Source organism: Leuciscus leuciscus (assembly GCF_965113295.1).
Source record: "Leuciscus leuciscus genome assembly, chromosome: 17".
In the NCBI taxonomy this organism is placed as follows: Eukaryota; Metazoa; Chordata; class Actinopteri; order Cypriniformes; family Leuciscidae; genus Leuciscus; species Leuciscus leuciscus.
The window spans coordinates 32,330,112-32,353,275 of record NC_138741.1 but is presented as its reverse complement, the minus strand read 5'-3'; the positions used below and the strand labels follow the sequence as shown (position 1 = coordinate 32,353,275).

At 37.7% G+C, this 23,164-nt stretch overlaps 1 protein-coding gene and 1 long non-coding RNA gene across 4 annotated transcripts in view; both read right to left on the bottom strand.

Annotated features, from left to right (window-relative positions):
• The window catches only part of ralgapa2 (Ral GTPase activating protein catalytic subunit alpha 2), a 176,378-nt gene that overhangs the window by 120,930 nt on the left and 32,284 nt on the right, over positions 1-23,164 (bottom strand). For all 3 annotated transcript variants that reach the window (XM_082143396.1, XM_082143395.1, XM_082143397.1), the window contains exon 3: positions 22,648-22,697. In XM_082143396.1, the coding sequence (XP_081999522.1) occupies positions 22,648-22,697 (50 nt within the window). The remainder of the gene's footprint in view (positions 1-22,647; positions 22,698-23,164) is intronic.
• Positions 6,035-11,950, bottom strand: LOC309479517. The gene is made up of 2 exons (XR_014199256.1): positions 9,301-11,950; positions 6,035-8,101 (listed from the first exon to the last, which is right to left on the bottom strand). It is a non-coding gene; the product is annotated as an uncharacterized lncRNA (long non-coding RNA).

The following is a 23,164-nucleotide window of genomic DNA, read 5'->3' as shown; positions in this document are numbered from 1 at the left end:
TCAATGTAAGTGATTTTCTACACCCAATAAATCAAAAAAGCCCATGCCACTTTTCTATGCCATTCTGTTACGTCTTTAATGCAGGTTTATGGTTTATTGTCCAGGCCAAAATACAAAGAATGATGATCACAGAGAAGTAAAGCAAACTGCTCAATTATCGTTCATGTTATTCCACCAACTATGGTTGAGGAACATGTACCGTTTACGATAATATTGTAATTGTTGTTTTGACGATGTGGATGCTGGCATTATCAAAAATGTCACTCTGCAAAAAAACAAAACAAAAACATATCTAAAGATTGCATGCTTTCATTGTGTAATGTATTCTAGTAGAACACAGTTAAAATGACCACAGCATTGTGACAAAAATGGCCCTGGGTGAGTTTATTTGTGTGTCTTTTTCTGTTTTTCCCAGAAATCTGCAAATGTGATGATGTATTTTGAGTTATAAAATGTATTAGTAATTTTAAATACAATATTTTATTGTTTTTACTCTATTTCGACCAATGATAATAATTCCAAACAAAGTCATAATGGATCTGCATCTCTGAACAACAAACAGTGGTGTTTTGTTCCTAAATAAATCAGCATTCATGAAATAATCAGTTGAATAAATGGCTCAAGGACCCATCTACTGGAAAGTATAGCTTCATAAAAAATAAAAAAAATAAAAATAAATCATATTTTTAAAAATCTCAGCTTTATTTATGCAATTGTAGTGTAAATACTGCGAATCTAAATGCTCCTTTAAATCCAGCTTTTGTTGATACTGATTTCATTTGATTGGAAACAGCCTAAAGTGTGTCATTATATTAACTGAATTTATTGATTAAAATGTATGATTTTGACATAAAAGATTATACATAATCTAATAATGTTAGAAAAAAATGCCCTTAGAAATGAAATCATCACCCACAGAATATGAAGAAAATTAAACCAACACAAAACACTCAAAATATAGTTGAATTATCATCATCAACAAATTATTCTTTTACTTTTAGTCCTAATTCATCTAATTTGTAATTGGGTATTTGTCTACAAATGTCTAAAAAGCTCTTGGTTCACTAAGACCCTTTGACACCATGTCATCAGTGTCTATTCACAGACAATTACATGTGTCCCTGTTGAGCGATACATACGGAGACAAGTGGGTTAAGATTCAGACTAATGGACAATGGTAATCATCAGTGGCAGTGCATCATGGGTAATGCCATTATAAGACACTCAACCAAAAAACAGCAACACGGGGTCAAGTCTGTCCCCACACACTCCCGTCCACAGCTGATTAAACTCACTCAAACAGTGGCAGCCGTGACACTCCACGAGAAGAGGACACCATAAAGTCACCATAATCTCACGTGTTACGTGACAGCCGTCACTCACGGTGCAAACAGACCCGTCTCATCGTGTCAATCTCATTTACTTGCTGTGTTGATGTGGAACGTGATGACACATGAGTATGAGAGCATTCAAGCACCTCAGTATTGATCTTCAGCGTCTATCAGGACAGCTCTGGATTACAGCCTGTCATTGTCATGAGGAAGCTGACAAATACCTGGAGCTGGTATCCAGTGGTGGGATCTGTTTAAGCCTGCGCTCTCGGGGCCCGCAGAGGAACTGAGGTTTCGGCAGCGGGAACGGAAAGCGCTCCCCTGCTGTGCCGCTATGGCGTCTGGGATGGTGGATTTGAGACGGGTGGCGTGGAGCTTGTGAGTTGCTGCCGGTTGCCAGAGTCTGTGCTAATCTGCAGTGTCTCTCCAAGCATAAGGATGAAGCATTACCGCAGGCTTTCCTGCATCTGCGTTATCCACACTCAGTGTGTGCTTATCACATGGTGAGCATGACTGAGAATACACTGGAGCCGGGCGGTATATCCACTCTGATATATATCAATTCATTTTAAAAACAATATGACGTGAAGTATGGTGTCCCATACTCGAAATTTGTGCTCTGAGCTTCACCCATCCAAGTGCACACACACAGCAGTGAGTATTGAACACGCGCACACACACACAGTAAACACACACCCAGAGAAGAGGGTGAAAGAGAGTGGAAGAGAACGCTGTTCATTCACTCCCCCACCAACATTTACTGCCGTAATGTAGAGAGTTGTCAAAAGTGGCCAATGGCCAATCAGAGGTGATGATCAATGGCCAAACTCTACGGAAATGAGACTCGAACCTGCAACCTCCGGGTTACAAGTCAGACTCTCTAACCATTAGGCCACAACTGCCCCCAAAGAGCCAGACTTCTGGCACACCAGAGGACACTTTCTGCATGGCCGGGAATCAGACCCGGGTCTCCCGCGTGACAAGTGAGAATTATACCACTGACTCACCAATGCAATACCGAATCAATATACAGTAGTTTGATATGGGTGCATGTGAAAAATAGAAAGGACACAGAGTGAGCTGATGAGGGAAAGTGCAAGATCCAAATAGTTCAAGACGAATGACAAGAAAGCACAACAAATGAACATATACATACACATGAGTAAGTACAAACACGAGTTTGTTGTTAGTTGCCAACAGCACAGCAGCTCCAGACACACAATGACACTCAAACCCAGTGTTACTCAGTGTGGAGCGAATCAAAGCAACATCCGCGTCTGTTTTCAGGCCTTCCCGCTTCTTTTCTAATATTAATGCGGGTCCTAAAGTTCTTTCCTCAATATAAACCTTCATTTTCCAGTGATATTCATCTGAGCTTTTCTCTTTTGTAATGTCTCTCGGCCATCTCTCTTTCTACAGTCTTTCTTCAAATCTCCCTCTTGCTCATTCTCTCTCCTCCACTGTCATACACCCACAAATGCTGATTGGCTACACGTTTGATGTTGTGTCTGGTTGTGTCGTTCCGACCAACTCATAAGCATATAGTGAAATGCGGCTTGCCCTTTCAGGTGCTCTGACAGATGTTATGCACGCATTACTTACATTCATTTGTGTGTTCTCTGGTATTTCCATTTAGCAAAAAGACTTGTCCTGACAGCAAACGGGTCATTGAAGGAGAGCTGCCATGCACGACAGATGGAGTGCACTTGAATTAAATTGAATAGGCTCAATAATTCTGACTAAAACATACATTTTGCGAAAATCTTTGTTAAGGCTAATTTACACCACACGGACAGGAGCCAACCAACGTCGACATTCACCAGACTTCTGTGCCTCACTTCTCAGATATTACAGGATCCAACAAACACCAATGTTCAACCGGTGAAAACGTGCTGACCAAAGCCACTGATCTGATGAAACCTGACAAATATTTCTGTTGTTTTTGGCCATGCCTTTTGGTGCAGTGAGAATTAGCCTATAGATACTGGCATTGGTTGTAAATTAGCCTTTAGACCAGTGGTTCTCAACTGGTTTGACACATTTTTCCATGGTCATTAAGCCGCCACCCAAATTTTTTGGAATTTGAAACAAGCTAATTATTTATGAAAAATGTTTGACACACACACACACACACACACACACACACACACACACACACACACACACACACACACACACACACTTTACTTAACATTTACATACACACACTTTACTTAACATTTACATAGACTGTAAGAATATCACTAACACTGGTAAATAAAGGTAAGACTTTTAAATATCAGTCCTAAACTAGTTTGTGTTAATACAATAAAGTTGGTATGGGCCACAGTAACCAAAATATATATAACAACATGAGGTTGAGTAAATTATGAAAATTTTCATTTTTGGATGAACAACTATCCATTTAAGACCAACTAGCTGTTCAGACATCCCACAGACTAGATGATTTTGATAATGTTTAGTTTTATATATCCCAAAGGCACAGTAGAAATCAAAGATGGGGCATAATTTCAAGCAAGTCAAAGTCCATTTAATAAGGACAAGAAAGTTGATGACGCAGAAATGGCAGTCATAAGACACAAGGACCAGCGAGCAGTCAAAAACATAACCACAGGAAGGTCAGAGATCACAGTCTGTAAGCACATGGTTTGTACAGGATGATCAATCTCATCATTTTATGATAACAATTTATCCCTCAAGGCACAGCATAAGAAACACTGAAAACTGACGACTGCAAACATGTAGCCTACACTATGAAAAGCCTCAACAATGTTTTGGTGTGTTGGTGATAATGAATAACAATATTAACTATTTAGTTAGTTATTATTAATCTTTTTTTAATTATTGATACTTTTATAGAGAACAATTATTAATTTTGTTTTTTGTTTTTTTGTTTTCCAGGTTTGAAATCAGCATTGAGTCAATGTCACATGGTGCCATGCTGAAACGTGGGTCACACGTGTTCGTTTGCATGGCCTTGATGCTGACAGAGCAACAGGCTTTCAATCAATGACAGACACCTCTGGCATGTGTGCAAAAAGCATGTATTAGGTGACAGATTTATGGAGAGGTGGAAGTTTTTAGATATTAATATCTTACAAAACATTGCATAACGTATTTGTCCAATGTGTTGCATGCATTTGTGAGAAGTTTTAATTGTGAGTTACAAAACAAAAGAAAATATCATTTTATTATTGTAATACATCAGCATGTCTGACTTTGAAGTTGTTCGCATTTTTTTTCTTTTTTTAACACTAAAATATATCTGCGTCATGCTTAGGATTTGTAACATTTCTTTAATTCATGCTAATTTATATAAAACATTTAGGGGGGGGGGGGGGGAACAAAAGTACAGACAAGAACACTAACATACGGTAATAAATGTACTACACTTTACCAAATTAAAGTCAAACAAATGAAAGAAAAGAATCTAACAACTTTGTTTACTAAATTAATATCTAACTCTCTGACTGAACCTTAATGTGAAAATTAGTTAAACGATATACATAAAAAAAAGTGAATAGTGCATTGTGCAATACACTGATATGTTAAATGTTTATTAAAAACGCATGGTCCTGTTATTTTACAGTAATTGATAGCATTTTGGTGAAAATTTCTCAAAAGTCTCAATTTAGGAAAGAAAGTGTGTCTACAATGCGAAATCAAATCAACATTAAAAAAAGTTAAAGTAATTGCCATTTGTCCTGCTACAATAGTACAAGTAACTGAATGATCTGAATCACTTTACTGATTAAGTTATTTTGGATAATGTGCCAAGGACAACCTACGAATAAACAGCGTTTTGAAGGACGTCTAGATCAACCAGTGATCAAGCAACATCTTGATCTTAAAATGAACCACATGCTTCTCTGCAAGTTAGATTTAGGAAACATCACTGCATTACCCAAACAATCCAGAAGAGGGAAGCAACTCAATACAAATCACTCTAATACAACAAACGTTTCAATATTTGCTCTACTCCAAAACAGGGACGTCAGAAAGAGAAACAGAGGAATAGAGGAACAGGACATGGCAGTATTTCTCCATCATTAACTGAAAATAGTATACTGACTTCATATTAAGGCCACACATAATCATGTGTTTTGTCACCATGAAATAAAAAATTACCATATTTATTTGCTTGCTCTTTCCTGCTCTTATTGACGACAGTTATTTCACATTGGTTATTGCAAAGCAAATGTCTTCATAATATAAAGCTGCATTTTACCATGGTCAACTTTCTCCCCACCATATGAAACACTATGACACTGTTTGTGTCAGGGATGCATTTAATACAGAGGAAGCATTTTCAATTAATTTTCAATAGTGTGTGTTATAATGAGCGGAGATTTGGCTGTATTATTTTTGATGTTGAGTAGTTGTGTTTTAAGATCACTTGATGTGGAGCGGACATCATCAGTGGCAGACAAGGCATACAAATGTATCCCCACACTTGATACTGACATAAAGATGCAATTCTGGTGGATTTCAATAAATAAATAAAAAGTTACATTAGGGCAGATTTTAACCTGGGATTTAGATCATCCCATACCAAAGCAAAACCTTCACTATCCATCAGTGTTGAAATTAACAGGGGTTTGGGGCAAAAATGTCACAAAAATGAACACACAAAAAAAAGGGACATTCTGAAACTTTTAACGTAAAAAACGCTTCACGTGGCTTAATGTACTAAGACAGTGATATTAAGGGCGTGTGTCCACTAAAGCGTTTTTTTTTTTTTTTTTTTCACAGCTGCCGTATTTTTTCAATTGTTTTCAATGGGAGCGCCGCGTTTTTAAAACGCCATGAGCGTAACGAGGAGCTGAACGTTTTCTTCACGCTGAATCGCTCTGCGTTTTTTACAGGTCGCCGAGAGTTGAAGAATGTTCAACTTTGGGTAAAACACAACGCTCATCATTGTCACTTATTACCCAACCATCCAATCACAGTGGAGGAGGGGCGGGACTAATACCACACCGGCCAACCGCCACATTCTGCTTGTACAAAGTCAAGAGATGACGACAACAAGCATAATAACGGAACAAACTCATTTGAAACAAGAGCCAGAGAAAATATGTTACATTGTATCGACATTTTAATATAGAATCAAAACAGAAACAAAATATGTGTGAAATGAGATACTAGTAACACTTTCGCGGATATTCCGTATCATAAAGAACAAAGTGTCAACTGAAAAAAACGCAACGCTGGCAAAACGCTCTCAAGCGCCCACAGCTAGGCGTTTTCAGCAGAGCGTCTAGCGTTTTCAGCTGGCTAAAAACGCATTGGTGGACACACGGCCTAACAGTACACCGTGGCATAAAACTGGAGAGGAGACGTCACTCCCAAGGCCCTATAGACGCTTTCAAACTATGTTATGTGACAACCCTATATTCTGTGTATAGTGAATTGTTGTATCCCGTGCCGTGTGTTAATTAATTGTAACCGGCTTGTGTTCTGTTTCATCTCCATTTGTTCTACCTCTGCTATTGTGCGCTAGTCACATCTGAGGTTGGAGAAAGCGACAGGTAAGGAGGTCGCTCGACATACATTGTGCACACTTAGGTATTTCCCTTTAAATTAGATACACTAGTTTAGGGATGAGTTCCACCTGTTGTATTTTGCGTTTGGGTAGTTAGAGTAGGTAAGGTAGTGCGTCGAAGGACGCAAAAGACTTTATTTCATTAATTTATTTTAACAGTTAGGTTAGAGATTGGGCCGCAAGTTAGCTTAGCTTCTCCAATTCTCCCTGTTTTTATAATATTTGTAAGTGCCTGTTTGTTATCTGTATTTTTCAGAAGCATAAAAGGGGGAGCAACGACAGTGAAGGATGAGAGAGGACCAGGCCTGGACTTCATGTTATGTTTTGTTGCCGCTTTTACTTTCGCTTTGTGTTTATTTTATTATTATTAAAGTATTTAAATGTTCACCGGTTCCTGCCTCCTCCTTCCTCCGGATTTCGGCACCAGTGTAACGAGGTATGTTGTTATGGGAAGAAGGAGGCGGGAAACGGCGAATATGATGAGATACGAATATGATACTTTGATATGAAGAAGTCATTTCAATACACTGTGAAACAAACATTTATTTATTGTTGTATTTGTTGGTTTTGCAGTGTAGGTATAATAATAATAATAATAATACGATCTGCTAATAACATAACATTAAATCTGATTGGTTTGCATTGGTGACATAATATGTAAAAGATATGTGGCCCGTGAGACTTTCACAAAGACCATAGTGAGGCCCAGTGGAAAAAAAGGTTGAGAACCACTGACTTGAGATATAAATGACTGTGCTTACTTGCATGTCACTTTGACTCATTCATAGGTATGTGTATTTAACCGTTCAAGCCCAATCGGGCAGCGAAAAGCACAGTTCAGTTCGGTTCTCACACACTTCATATGCGTGTCTCTCTGACAGCACTGAGAAACAGTCTCTCTGACAGCGCACGCATATGCTGAGTATATACTGAAATTAGTTTTTATTTCTCTGCTAATTATGCTTCAATGGTTTAAAATCGTTTTTTTTTTAAAACTGCATGCTTAAAAACGCATCTAGCTCAACTAGCAGCAACAGTATTGTTTAATCGAAGGACAAGTTCGGTATTTTACACTTAAAGCCCTGTTTTCAGATCGTTTCTGATGATTAAGATTGAACGGTTAAGATTTAAATTTTGACACATGCTGCTGGCCCGAGAATTTTCGGTTTCTGTGGTAGCACAGAATGAATTGACCACATTAACCACATTAAATGAATTGTGCATAGGGCTGGGGAATAAAACGGTATCGGTATTTATCGACGGTACACCATTGTCGATGACGATATGAAAAATGTTCGATATGGCGCTCAATATTTTCATTCAAATGCACGCGCGACCACCACAACGTTGCCCAACATCAAATGGCAAGCGCAATGAAAGCGGAACGAAACTGCGTTATTTTGTCAGTAAATGTCAGTTCCTAAATGTTGATCAAACGACACTGTTACTACACAGCTCTAAGAGATCCGGTAAAGAAAGCATTTGAATTCGCCACTGAAGTAATAACATCACTGCAAGATCTAGTGAGAAGCATGCACACTTCTCCGTTATTAACGGATCAAACAGCGCTGACGTGGAAACCAGGAGAAACATTGTGTGCCATGAATGAACTAGTTATAGGCTTTAAGTCCACAGATCAGAAACATTCATTGTATAGGCTATGGCTTTACTGTAGTAACACTCACTGTAACCATGGAAGTTTGACAGGAATAGTAAAATGCTTTCAAGTACGTCACACATCTTTTTCCAGCACTTTAAAACTCAAATATTATCATATTTAAATGTTATTTGTAATGTGATGACCAAAACATTATTTGTTCATCCTTCAAATACATTACCCCCATTTATAAAACTAAAAGTTTCAAGATGTAGGGAAAACTCTTTTTAAACTTATTTAAAATAATTTCTCTTTTAATAATTATATATTTTTTAAATCAAGGAAATTTCTTTGGCATTTCTTTCTTTTTGTTGTATCGAAAAATGTACCTAACCGTGACACCACTGTGTCGTATCGATCCGTAAATTTTGTGAACCGTTACACCCCTACTTATTACAGATGTTGACCTACCTCAAAGTTTCAAGACCTACCTTGATTCTTCTACGTTTACACTTTTACATTGCACACATTTTGTAACATTTTAAGTTCAAGAGTTTCTTTAACGCTTACTTTTCTTAACATAAGACATAAAGATGATATTTTTGTTTACATTTAATTTTTGACTGCTAAAACTAATATCATTTGTTGTTTGCCTTAATAATGTGGATAAAAAAAAATGTAAAAAAGCAGTGGTTTAAATTCAAACTTTTGTACTTGTCTTAAAAAAAAAGGTTATAAAAAAGTCAATAATTATCGATAACGAACGATATGAAACATTATATATTGATCATTTTTTTTTGCTATATCGCACAGCCCTAATTGTGCATAACCTATAAATGTCCATAAGTTGGCTGACATCACGACAACCACAACTGTGTTAAAGCTATTAAAATGCAAGTCCTTAATATTTGTATAACGTAGTAACAATTTACAATTTAAAATGAATAAGAGACTGTAAAACTCAACCACAAACTGAAAATATCAAAATCCAACAAAAGCAACACAAAAAAACAAAACAAAAATCCCAGTCAGACAGGTGGATCTGTTCTGAACTCACTCAATGGGTTACTTAAGGTCATTTATACTGATGAGCGGAAGTGAGGAATGAGGAGAGAGAGAGAGAGAGAGAGAGAGAGAGAGAGAGAGAGAGAGAGAGAGAGAGAGAGAGAGAGAGAGAGAGAGAGAGAGAGAGAAGAAATGAGACTGAGTTACAAATCCTTGTTCTCTTATTTATGACCTTTTAGGACCATTTGCATACTGATGCGTCCTAATGTGCCTAAATGGACGTCACTGATGGCCAATCGGCTGTTTGTGAAAATGGGCACAATTACAAATGGATTTTTTAGACTGATAACATTGGGTACAGAAGTTATCATATTAACTCGCTCTCATCTTATTAGGACTGTGCTGAAACAATCATTTAGTGATATAGTGTGAGTATTTTTTTCCCATACTGCACCAATTATTTAGATCTTTGTTTCTATGCATTTTAATTTATGTGTGCATTCGTGAGGAAAACTAGTTGTTGTATATCAACATACTCTTAAAACTGTTTAAGAGTCCTGAAAGTCACATGAGGTGGAGAAAATGATCAAATGTGTAATTTTTCTTCAATCTATATTGACCCTATTCACTTTCCAAACGTGCATGCCTGGTTAGTTGTGCAAATTATTTCATAGAAGAAAAATATATATATATATATTTATAAGCCAAGTAAGTTTTAGAGTGTGACGGTCACTCTCTTTCATAACCTAACTGCACATGACATGAACATAACCATATGTAACACTCAAACACACAACATATGCTGTGGTGCGGTCAGAGGCGCTTCTATGAGGATCCATACTGGATAGAAGTAGAGGAACATGTCCATCAGCAAAGTGCCCCGTGTTCACTAGAGACTAAGCAGTCAGCAAAAAAAAGGCAAAAAGTGCAGGACAGCCCTGACTCAGGGTCACACTGGTCAGATGGGATTCAGGAAGGAGGCACAGGACATGAGATTAGCGATTCAGGGATCAGAGGTCTGGTGATGTTATGGAGACAGAAGGGCCTGAGACCACAGCGCTCAGGCCTGGACCAGTGAAACCGGGTCAGGGATTCATGCAAGTTTCTCACAGACGCTGATGCAGTCACATTAACCATATTTTGATGAAATTTCATGCACTGTTAAAAAAATAAAAATGCTAGTAAAAGCTTGCTGATTGGTTAACTGAAAGTTACCTGTACCATATACAGTAATGGTACGAAACAGTAGTTGGTTTAACATCGCATTACATATAATTTCAGTGTTAATTCACTGTTTTTGCAAGTAAAAACTATGAATTATTATATAAAAACAGTAAAACAATGTCCCCGGAAGTCCCTGCTTTACACATCACATATGATTTTTTATTTTTATATATATTTTTTTTTTATAATTGTGTTTCTTCTTATTTTTGTAAGTAATGCTAATTAACGTGTTTTGTGTTATACCTATTGATTATTTTCTGATTAGTCGATTAATCCTTTGGTTAACTTGCCAATAAATAATAAAATGTCAAAAGCAAAACAACAAACGGTACTAAAACTCACGGTGTGCGGTAAAACTACTGAAAAAAATCACAATCCTTAATCTCCATACGGAAATTCCAGATGGCCAGACAGTGCTTTATCATTTATGTATCGTTAAAATATTTGTGTCCGGGATGCAGTGAGCCCGGAGACTGTTGTATATGCACTGTGAGTTTAAAAGCTTACCTTTTATGTGTAATATGAGTAAATAATGCTCATAAATGGCTAAGATAGTATTCTCATGTAAAATGAGTGGAGGCTTGGAACCGTAAATGCTATTCCTTAAGAGGATAATCATAACTTCTGCAATTAATCTTACAACATGTTATTCAAACAGAGCAGGTTTACAGAGAATGTGGTTGTGTGTGGAGTTCTGGGGTCTCATTTATAAAACTGTGCGTAGGAACCTTACTAAAAGTGTACGTGCGCCCGAAAGGCAAAAATGGCGTACGCAAAAAAATATTCAGACTTATAAAACCATTCGTACGCCAGAACCTGCGCAGAATTCACTTTATAAATCCCAGTCAGCGGAAGATTGTGCGCACATGCGTCTCCACCCCGAAATAACCATATACAACGCCTAGTTTTACTATGCAGATCCTCATCTGCATATCATTTGCATATTATTATTCATCCACGTGATAACGTTTGACGGTACAAGACACATTACATTAATAAAAATCAAGTAGTTGCCTATCCTTGCCTTGTTTTTGAATACATAAATCAAATAGTGTAAAATACATTTCAGAGAAAGTTTTCTCAATCTTTTCCACTGGCCGAATTGTATTTTTAATTGATTTATATTTTTAATGGAAACAGATAGGCCTTGGGCATTATTTGTACGAAACTATTTTCTCAGACAATCTGGTATTATCATAATAAGCAATTATCTCTGTGGTTAAAACATTAAAACACATACAGCACGCCACAGGAAGTCTCGCATCCACAACAATATTTCTATTGATTGAATTTGAATATAAAAAATGTTGTAACTTCTCAGTAATGATTTCATGTTTAAGTGTTTAACTCCATTAATTTGAATGGCATATTTAATCTAAATGTTTATATCAGAAGTAAAACATAGTTTAAATCATTATTTTATTTATTTAAACTGTTATTTGCGTCAGTTTCACTAAACGGCCCGACGCGCTCGCTGGCACGGACATTTAAGAAGGGATGGATATTTGCTTCAAGTGACAGGCTTGGTGAGTGAAATTATATTTGTATTATCTTTCTGTATATGTTTAATTTTCTTTAGATTTTCTGTCTAAAAGTGACCAAAAAGACACTTAACTCCAGCTCACCATCGGTGTCGCCAAACTGCTCCATCTCCAAAACGTTCGTACGCATGGGTCAGAGTTTGTGTGCAGGTGCGCACATTTTCCCGTCAAGTTTGTTTTTATAAATCACAACTTATGCGTCGGAAGTGGCGTACGCACATTTTCAGCCCCGTTTTGTGCGTACGCCACGTTTATAAATGAGGCCCCTGAACATTTGCTAGTTCTGCTATTCTGCGCTGTCACACTAATAAAAACAAAATGATGCATGAACACAACGGTATTTGGCAAAAAATATGGGACTTCACCTTTGCTTCCTTTTTGCACTTGAACAGACAAATTCACACAAAATTATGTCAAAATCCCCGTCTTGGTGAGTATCCTATTGAACAGTCAGTTTTGTCTTAATGGAACAAATTCTTCTGCTCATCCTCAACATCCATTCTAGGGATGCTCTGCTCGATCGGCATCGACCGATAATCACACTATGACTGATCGCTCGATCGGATCTCACCAACTGATCGCAAATTGATGACGTCAGTCGTCAGACTTCATGTAATCAAGTCATGTCAGTCATGCCATCACCAGAGTGAAGTTATTACACGGTCTGAAGAAACAATGCGTTTTAAAGCCTTGCAATATAAGAACAAGTTATTTGAAACCGCTCGCGTGCAGTAAGCAGAGAAACGGCGATATGTGTGCGCGCTGTGTGAGAAACGGGTTTATTTCATCTATGTTGATAATGAACGTGAACAGCATTAGAGCGCTTAGCTCTGCTCACATACGATCCACTCACATACGATCCACTCAGTAGCTCACGGCACACGCTCACGCTCTACTCATGAACCGCTCACGCTCATCCTGCCAAGAATCCTGCCTTACCTTCTTAAGTAGGAATTAGGAAGGAGGAACACAAACACTCAGCACTTGCTGAATAATATTCCTGATCATTTTTGTATCAGACTACTTGTTTTGTTCATTTAGGAGTTGCAGTGTTTCAATTTGTTTTTGTCCTCAGTCACATATTGGACAATGTTTAATTACACCTTATGGGTTGTAATTAAAGTTCAGTTTGACATCAAGTCTTGTAGGCTCTTTAATAAGCCAGAGTATCCTAATATGGATAGTGTTTTGCATAAGCCCAGTTTTTAAAGGCCTGACACAGAAAACATTATTATACAGAGAGCTTAATTATTACTTATATAAAGCTTGAATGATCAGGATGGTTATAACCCGATCATGATTAAAAAAATAAAATTAAAAAAATAAATAAATAAAGATAATCTGTATCAGCTACAAAAATCCTGATCAGAGCATCCCTTACGGTTTCAGTCAGAAATACATCAGATTATGGAAATAGTTACTTTATGTTGATCTGAAGCCAGTCATAAAGGGAAGATCTCAGATTTCATGCAGATCTTAAGAGAGACGTTTGGGACCGTTTTAAGAGGAGATGGGAAGCCATGCAAATGTGTCCATCTCCCTTCTTCCATAAGAGGCTCTTTGTGTGTGTGTGTGTGTGTGTGTGTGTGTGTGTGTGTGTGTGTGTGTGGCACCTGTGACGGGTCTGTGGGCAGCTCACAGCGAGCCCCATTATGTGCCCATCTAGATGCCAAAGGAACTGCCTTAAGCTAATGACTATCAAGGGTGATAACAGTGCTCTCATTCATCATCCAAGTAGTTTCATGAGCAGCCAGCATGAGTGTGTGTTTGAGACAACAGAACGCTCGAGTTAAATTCAGACCGTAGTGGCTGTATTGAGTCTCGAAGAAAGGCGAGAAAGTTGATCTGTTTATTCTACAAAGGCTGATTTCACTGCACATGGAATAACTGTAACAGCGTGTCCTAAACAGGTGAAAGGCGATACGTTTCCAGCATCACGTTATATGCCGGTCCACACTAAACACTGAAATGCTGTGTGAATCAGATTCAAAAGATACTTCATTTTCAAAATAGATCTATGTGATTTTGACCAATGAGATTTCATTGAAGGAGTGTGACCAAAAGTAAAAAGCAACAGAAATAAAAACCAAGTTACCATCAAACTATCTTGGCTTGCACAGAAACTCTTGGTTAAAGGTGTGTTGGCGCAGAAGATAATCAAATATCTGGAGGTCGCCAAGTTGCTGTAGTGCTCTCAACTGCGGTACCCAAAGATACCAAGCGCCAGATCACATGACCTTCACTGCCTGCATTGAGTTGTCGTAACGCTGTGCATTTGCATAAAGCTGCTCAACTCTCTCAATCGTTTTCGTGGCCATGTTTCGTGGACTCGCCACCACTCAAACCATGTTGAAAAATGTTGTCATAGTGAATATTCCTGGGCAAGGCTGCTATGGGCTGGCTACACTCATTTTGTGCATTCATATTTGTGCAAAAACAAATAACAGGATGTTGAGCTGTGCAGGGTTATTTTAGTATTATTACATTATAGTTTTTTGTTAATATTTTGAAATACATTTTATTTTTACATTTTCTGTTTCCACTTAAATTTTAGGTAAAGTTTTAATTTGTCTCTGTGTTATTGTCATTTATATTATATTTATTTATTATATATATGTGTATACTGTGAGGAAAATAAGTATTTGAACACCCTGCTATTTTGCAAGTTCTCCCACTTAGAAATCATGGAGGGGTCTGAAATTATCATCGTAGGTGCATGTCCACTGTGAGAGACATAATCTAAAAAAAATAAAAAATCCAGAAATCACAATGTATGATTTTTTAACTATTTATTTGTATGATACAGCTGCAAATAAGTATTTGAACACCTGAGAAAATCAATGTTAATATTTGGTACAGTAGCCTTTGTTTGCAATTACAGAGGTCAAACGTTTCCTGTAGTTTTTCACCAGGTTTGCACACACTGCAGGAGGGATTTTAGCTCACTCCTCCACACAGATCTTCTCTAGATCAGTCAGGTTTCTGGGCTGTCGCTGAGAAACACGGAGTTTGAGCTCCCTCCAAAGATTCTCTATTGGGTTTAGGTCTGGAGACTGGCTAGGCCACGCCAGAACCTTGATATGCTTCTTACAGAGCCACTCCTTGGTTATCCTGGCTGTGTGCTTCGGGTCATTGTCATGTTGGAAGACCCAGCCTCGACCCATCTTCAATGCTCTAACTGAGGGAAGGAGGTTGCTCCCCAAAATCTCGCAATACATGGCCCCGGTCATCCTCTCCTTAATACAGTGCAGTCGCTCTGTCCCATGTGCAGAAAAACACCCCCAAAGCATGATGCTACCACCCCCATGCTTCACAGTAGGGATGGTGTTCTTGGGATGGTACTCATCATTCTTCTTCCTCCAAACACGTTTAGTGGAATTATGACCAAAAAGTTCTATTTTGGTCTCATCTGACCACATGACTTTCTCCCATGACTCCTCTGGATCATCCAAATGGCCATTGGCAAACTTAAGACGGGCCTTGACATGTGCTGGTTTAAGCAGGGGAACCTTCCGTGCCATGCATGATTTCAAACCATGACGTCTTAGTGTATTACCAACAGTAACCTTGGAAACTGATTTCTCACCTTTCTTAGGATCATTGAGACCCCACGAGGTGAGATCTTGCATGGAGCCCCAGTCCGAGGGAGATTGACAGTCATGTTTAGCTTCTTCCATTTTCTAATGATTGCTCCAACAGTGGACCTTTTTTCACCAAGCTGCATGGCAATTTCCCCGTAGCCCTTTCCAGCCTTGTGGAGGTGTACAATTTTGTCTCTAGTGTCTTTGGACAGCTCTTTGGTCTTGGCCATGTTAGTAGTTGGATTCTTACTGATTGTATGGGGTGGACAGGTGTCTTTATGCAGATAACGACCTCAAACAGGTGCATCTAATTTAGGATAATAAATGGAGTGGGGGTGGACATTTTAAAGGCAGACTAACAGGTCTTTGAGGGTCAGAATTCTAGCTGAGAGGCAGGTGTTCAAATACTTATTTGCAGCTGTATCATACAAATAAATAGTTAAAAAATCATATATTGTGATTTCTGGATTTTTTTTTTTAGATTATGTCTCTCACAGTGGACATGCACCTACGATGACAATTTCAGACCCCTCCATGATTTCCAAGTGGGAGAACTTGCAAAATAGCAGGGTGTTCAAATACTTATTTTCCTCACTGTATATATATATATATATATACATAGATAGATCGTTTTTATTAATTTTTAGTTTGAGTTATTTTAGTTAAAGGAGAAATGTTGCCTTGGCAACTGGCAGATCGTGATTAATCGCATCCAAAATAAAAGTTTGTTACATAATATGTGTGTGTGAACTGTGTATAATTATTTTGTATATATCAATACACACATGTATCTATTTAAGATTTTTTTTTATATATATATAAAATATTTATATATAAATTATAATATAAATTATGTGTGTGTATATATATAAACACACACATATATACACATATATACATACATGCAAATATTTCTTAAATATATACATGCATATGTGTGTATTTATATATACAAAATAATTATGCACAGTTCACACACATATATTATGTAACAAACTTTTATTTTGGATGCGATTAATCAATGCCCAGCACTAAAATAATACATATATATTTAATATTTCAGCCACCGTTTGTTTCAAGTTGCAAAGATGCTTTTATGGTTTTAGTTAATGATAATAACCCTGGTGCTGTGTCATCAAGCACGATCTTCAGCTTACACATTAACAAGACATTTACATGTGTGCATGCTTTTGAAAGTGTGTTGACCACATATCCACACTCAGGAGAACGCAGCCATGATCCACGAGTGCGCTGGATGTCTCGATGGTGCCAGACACAAAGAGAGAGGAGAGGAGGAGGAGGAGGAGAACAATACCAGCCCCCCACACAGAGCGATCATCTCTCCTCTGCCGACCCATAAAAAGGGGGTCAGACACCCACATTGAGGTGTTTGCCGTAATCCCTTCCAGCGCGGTCATCACACAGAACAGCAGCCATGCCGGGACGGGTGTGACACGGGATGAGTGAGAAATGAGTGTGTGCTGGTGGAGATGGGCCTGTGTAAGATGGAGGTTGTGAAGCTTTCATGCTGCATTAACAGCGTGAATCTACTAATGGCTGGTCTCCTGCTGTCGCTGTACGCAGGCGCTCCACTACACAGCATGCTGATGCAAACGGGAAAAGCTTGGACGAAATGTTCAAGCTAATGAGATGTTCAGTTTGAGCACAAAGTCCATTCTTCTCATTTGCTGTCAAAAAACAAAAAACAGTGTCTCTTCATTTTGATGATCCTGTAAGAGCACTATACTCCACAACAATATAGTTATTGTGGTTCTTTCATGTAATACATTTTTTTCTAAATATGTAATATTCTATAAATAATAAGTTTCAGGTTAGGTTTTATATACTTCAGGTCAAGTTTTTATATAATTGTGTTTGCTGAGCAATAGCTCAGGAATCATCAGAATATTTCCATCTAAAATAAGCATGACCTTTGAATTTAAGGGCAGAAAAAGCTACTAGAGCTGGTATTTTAAAAACACCCTAAAGTAGGAGGATATATGTTGAATATATACACAATTTGCTCAGCAAAAGAGCTTTTTACACCCCTGACTCACCTATAGACACCCTGCATTCAAGCTATCTTTCTAGGGCTGTAGTTATCGATTATTTTAGTAATCAAGTATGGTCGGCAACCTATGGCACTCGTGCCAACACTTGAGCAAAAGTGAGAGAGATGTATATGTATTTAATTCAGATAAAGTACCTCGTACCTGCATACAGATCTACATTTTGATGTAATCATTCCTCATAGTAACACAGCCTGTTATATTAAGGTAGGAGTTATACATACTATTAAAGTGTGAGAATTAAACTGTGCAAGTCAATAAAAGTGTGCAGCTCTGACAAACCATTAGCATGTGCATCACGCGCACACAAGTTACTGACTGGCAGCTTACAGCTTGTTCTGCTGTACATAGTCAATATTATAAATAAGTATTCTAACACACGTTTGCTCCTCCTTAAAAGCCCAAACTTAACATGCAAATAAATAAATTAATGTAACGTGATTTTCGTAAAATGGGACGTGCTTGATGTTAAAAAGAGTTATTAAAAGCACTTAACGGTTTCTCAACTGGTGGGTCGCAAGACTGTTTCGAGTGGGTTACAATACATTACAGTAGCGATAAAAACAAAAAAACGTGGACAAAACGGTCACTCTTTGAAAACTTTGTTTAAATCGAGAGCTGCCGTATCTATGCTCGAACAGGACCAGTCATTTACGCCATCATCACCCAGGTTTTGATAACACGCGAGCGCAGGTGAGACCTGAACAGCACAAACTAAACTTATTTAAGCCTTGCTAATTTAAACATTCGAGGGCGTGGCGTGTCCATCATTAAAATGTTTATATTTTAAGACTGTTATGACAATTCATGTTGACAAATAAAAATATGACATGAAAACATGTCTATGAATACATGAACGTATGAATAGAAAAAAAGAACTGCTATATTATGAACATCAATGTTATCGGAAAAAGAAACATGTAAAAGGAATAGCTGCTAAGCTGAAGAGTACTGAAGCCTATTCTATGACACATCCTAGATTAATAATCAGATATCCTAGATACATAACATAAACGTAATATTACAACTTCCATCTACACAAAAGGACGTGAATGCGCATGTAATCTAGTATTTTTTTTAATTTTTTTTTTAGTCTATGGTTCTATCACGATCCTGTTCTCATTATAATGCTATACTGACACTGCACATCTTGCACTTCATTTTTATTTTTCATGATAGAAAGTGATTACAGCCATCATTGCGCATTTTCGAAGCCATTACAAGAAACAACTTTAAATAAAAAATGTGAAAAAAAGAACAGTGCTGCATTATTATTATCATCAATGATGTTTGCCTATCAAGTCGATCTAAAAGGAATGTGACCGTCTCAAATAACCCAATCATAGTCAATAATGCCGGACATTCCATTTGTGGACGGTCGTAAACTGCTACATTTTGCTAGCTGGTTATTAAACTCATCCAAACGCTTCTTATTTGAGATTAATCAGATAGACAATTGAAGTAATCTTACAACTTACATCTGCACAAAAAGACGCAAATGTGCACGTGACCGTGCAACTTTGATGTTGTGTACGCGCTCTCGGCACGCTGAAAAACTGGAGCACAAACAATTTACAAAATTCTATTACAATCATGTTCTCATTATAATGTTAGGCTATGATAGATTGGCGCTGCACATCTTGCACTAAACTGCATTTCATGATCAAAGTGATTCACTGCAGTACGTGTTTTCAAATCCAGTTTCACTTTATTTCGCCAGTCTGGAAGGCGTGCTGTCTAACACTAACAAATCAGACCTCAGGAACCACCCCAAATGCCGCAATAACCAATCAGAAAAAGAGATGAGTATTTTTTTTGTGGGCGATCATCGTTTTCATGATCGATCGTCGCTGTCACATACGTACTCTTGCCCATCCCTAATGCCAACATGCCCGTCTTGATAAGTATCCTAGATTACTTTATTCAAGTTCTGTACCTGAAAACTAAATGTCACCCCTACCTGAAAAACCCTAAAAAGCACTGTTTATTTTATTAGTATCTTTGCTCTTTGTATTCATTTGTGCTGTTGCTTGTAGTTAGATAATTTGTTCTTATTTTCTTTCTTTTTTTAAGTGACAGAAGTCCACTTTTTTCCATGAACATAGCACATACCGAACCGTACCGAAACCGTGACCCTAAAACCATGACACAAACTGAACCGTGAGCAATTTGAACCATTACACCCCTAGTCTACAATTTGGCAACACATGTTGTTTCACAATCAAAGAAGAAACAAAGAAGATGGAACAACAGCTACTAGAGACCACAGCAATAACGTCCATGTTGATGACTACTTGTGCAAGGAGGTTAGGAGAAAGCCACAACTCTAGTTTAAAAGAGTACAAAGACATTTTAGCAGTCATAACTCCAAGAGAGAAATAGCACAGACACTGGACAAAGAAAAAGTTTATGATACTATTGCTGTCATATTTTATTACTGACCTGAAACATGTTAGACAGGTTCTGATGGTTTCCCTATTCAAGTATTGTACATATTATCTATTCATTTTGCCTACATACAATAGCAGCTCTGGGGTGTAACCAACTTGCCTTAAAGAGTAGAAAGACTGATATATTAAGGTAATGGTTATTGAGTATTGTTAATATAAATGGGGATACAATTGTTATTGTTAATAAACAATATTATTGTTAATAATATATAGATTTAATATAAATCTATATAATATATAATTATCTAAGTTAACATCAGGAAATGATGGAGTGCCACAAGGGTCTGTTTTAGGCCCCCTGCTATTTTCGATATACATGCTACCCCTTTGTTATATAATTAGAAAACAGAATTAGTTATGCCAATGATACTCAGTTATACTGTATATTTCATCACGACCAGATCAAATCTCTAAATTATCCAAGTTGACCAAGCGTGTTAAAATTGTTACAATATTTTTTTTAAATTAAATTCAGATTCAGATATTACTTATTGGACCAAAACCCTGTACACAGAATCTTCAGGAATACAATTTGGTAGAAGGATGCATTGTTATTTCATCCTCTAAAGTTTAAGACCTGAGTGTTATTAGACAGAAACTTGTCTTTCAATAATTATATTTCAAATGTTACAAAAACAGCCTTCTTCCACCTCAGAAATATCACTAAGCTACAGAACATGCTATCAGTTTCTGATGCAGAAAAGCATTCATGACCTTTAGACTGGATTACTGTAATGAACTAGTAGGGGTTTGTCCTGCATCCTCAAGAAGAAAACTACTGTCCAAAATGAAGCTGCTTACCAGTTCAAGAAAATATGATCATATAACACCAATTTGATCATCTTTACACTGGTTACCTATTAAGTTCGGTATCGATTACAAACTATTGGTACTGACCTATAAGGCCCTAAATGGTTCAGCTCCTGTGTATTTAGCCTAACTGATCTTCTATCACCCTACAATCCATCATGCTCTTTAATGTCACAAAACTTTTGACTTTTGGAAGTACCTAGTACCTAGAAAGTCCACAAAAGGAGGGAGAGCGTTTTAACATTTGACTCCTAACCTCAGGAACAGCTTCCAGATAATGTTGGAGGCTTAGAAACACTCTCTCAGTTTAAATCTAGATTAAAGACACATCTCTTTAACAAAGCATTCACCTTAGGGCAGTTGTGGCCTAATGGTTAGCGAGTCCGAGTAGTAACCCAAAGGTTGCTGGATCGATTCCAGTACCGGCAGGAAATGACTGAGGAAATGACTAACCCCTAATCGCATAATGGCTGCCCACTGCTCCGGGTGTGTGGATGGGTTAAAGGAGCAATAGTCAGGTTCTGACTGTGCATGGGTTAAATGCAGAGTACAAATTGTGAGTATGGGTTACCATACTCAGCCTTCACATGCACCTCATAGCCTTGTACTCCAGTTATATCAGATCAAATGCACATGATTATCTTTTGCTTGAAATGTTATGAACAGCAGCTATGCTAATTATTTTCCATCTGTCCCATCCCAAGGTAACTAGAGAGTTTGTCAGCTCCAGTTTGGATCCAGCCTCTTATGAAGTCTTCAGATGCCCAACACCTGAGAAGAGGTGACGCTAACCCCCCTGTGAGGACTTCAGATGATGCCAACTCTGAATCAACATGCACCACTGCCTTTTCTATATATGCACCACCATTTTCTATACATGTAATCATTATGAATTGGTAATAATTTCTTTAATGAGATCATTGTTTCTGCCAAGATGAATACATGATATTAGCTAACTACATGATTTGTATTAGAACTGTAATTTTTTTACATGTGGACATTAATTTGACAGTCACCTATTGTAAATTGCAATCTAGAAACATTCACACAAAAATAAATGTGAAAATGTGAATTATTGTGATTAAACATATTCTAAAGGCATTTCCCCAGGGTGACCTTTCATGTTAACGTCTGTTTATGCAACGCAAACTCTCTTATCACACCGAGACTCTATTTTTCCTAAAAAAAGAAAGACTGTTCACCTCCCTGAGCAATGAAACCAGAGAATGCCCTGCCTGCCTATTTGTATTGCAAACTAGAGTCTACTTTTCAGCCACGCGGGAAAAACACAGGGAGGACGGCACCTCCAGGAAAAGCAGGAGAGAGAGTGGAAAAACCTGCTCTGTGAAGAAAACCAGCATCTATGCAAAACCTCCTTAGAGCTGCAGGTGAAGCAAACATCAACAGATCCAGAGATACCAAAAGATACCCAACAGCAACAAACAACACTAAACACTAATGAAGTGCATGCTAAAGGTGCATGCTGAAAAGACTTACTTCAAAAATAAAGAGGATGGAGTCCAGCTCCTCCCGTTGAGATTTGTTCCCTGAAAGAAAAGCAAAAAAATTAGTTGTGTAATTTCAGATTCATTCTTGTTGTTCACAACATGTTGACCTTCAAAGAATTAGGGATCGGCATGAGTACCCGAGTGCTCTAAAGTGACAGTAACACAGATTATCAGTCATGAAAATGATGATCGTGTGATGATCATACATTAGGGATTGAACGCGGGTTGCCTTGTGCACAGCTACGGCATATGCCACAGCGCTGCCTACAAGACTATTGCTCCTACATAACAGCTTATTTTTATCAGTTCTTTTATCTTTGGGTCATTATATTTCTCACAGAATTCTGCTTGTTGTAAATCAGATACAGATAAAGTAGCACAGTAAAGATTACATTTATATGACTGCAATAGTGAGAGAGTGATTGCGCGTGAATTCGTTCTACCTAGCAGCGTCTCTCTACTGGTAGTGAAGCTGTGGGTTTTAGTTACTAAGAAATATATGTTAG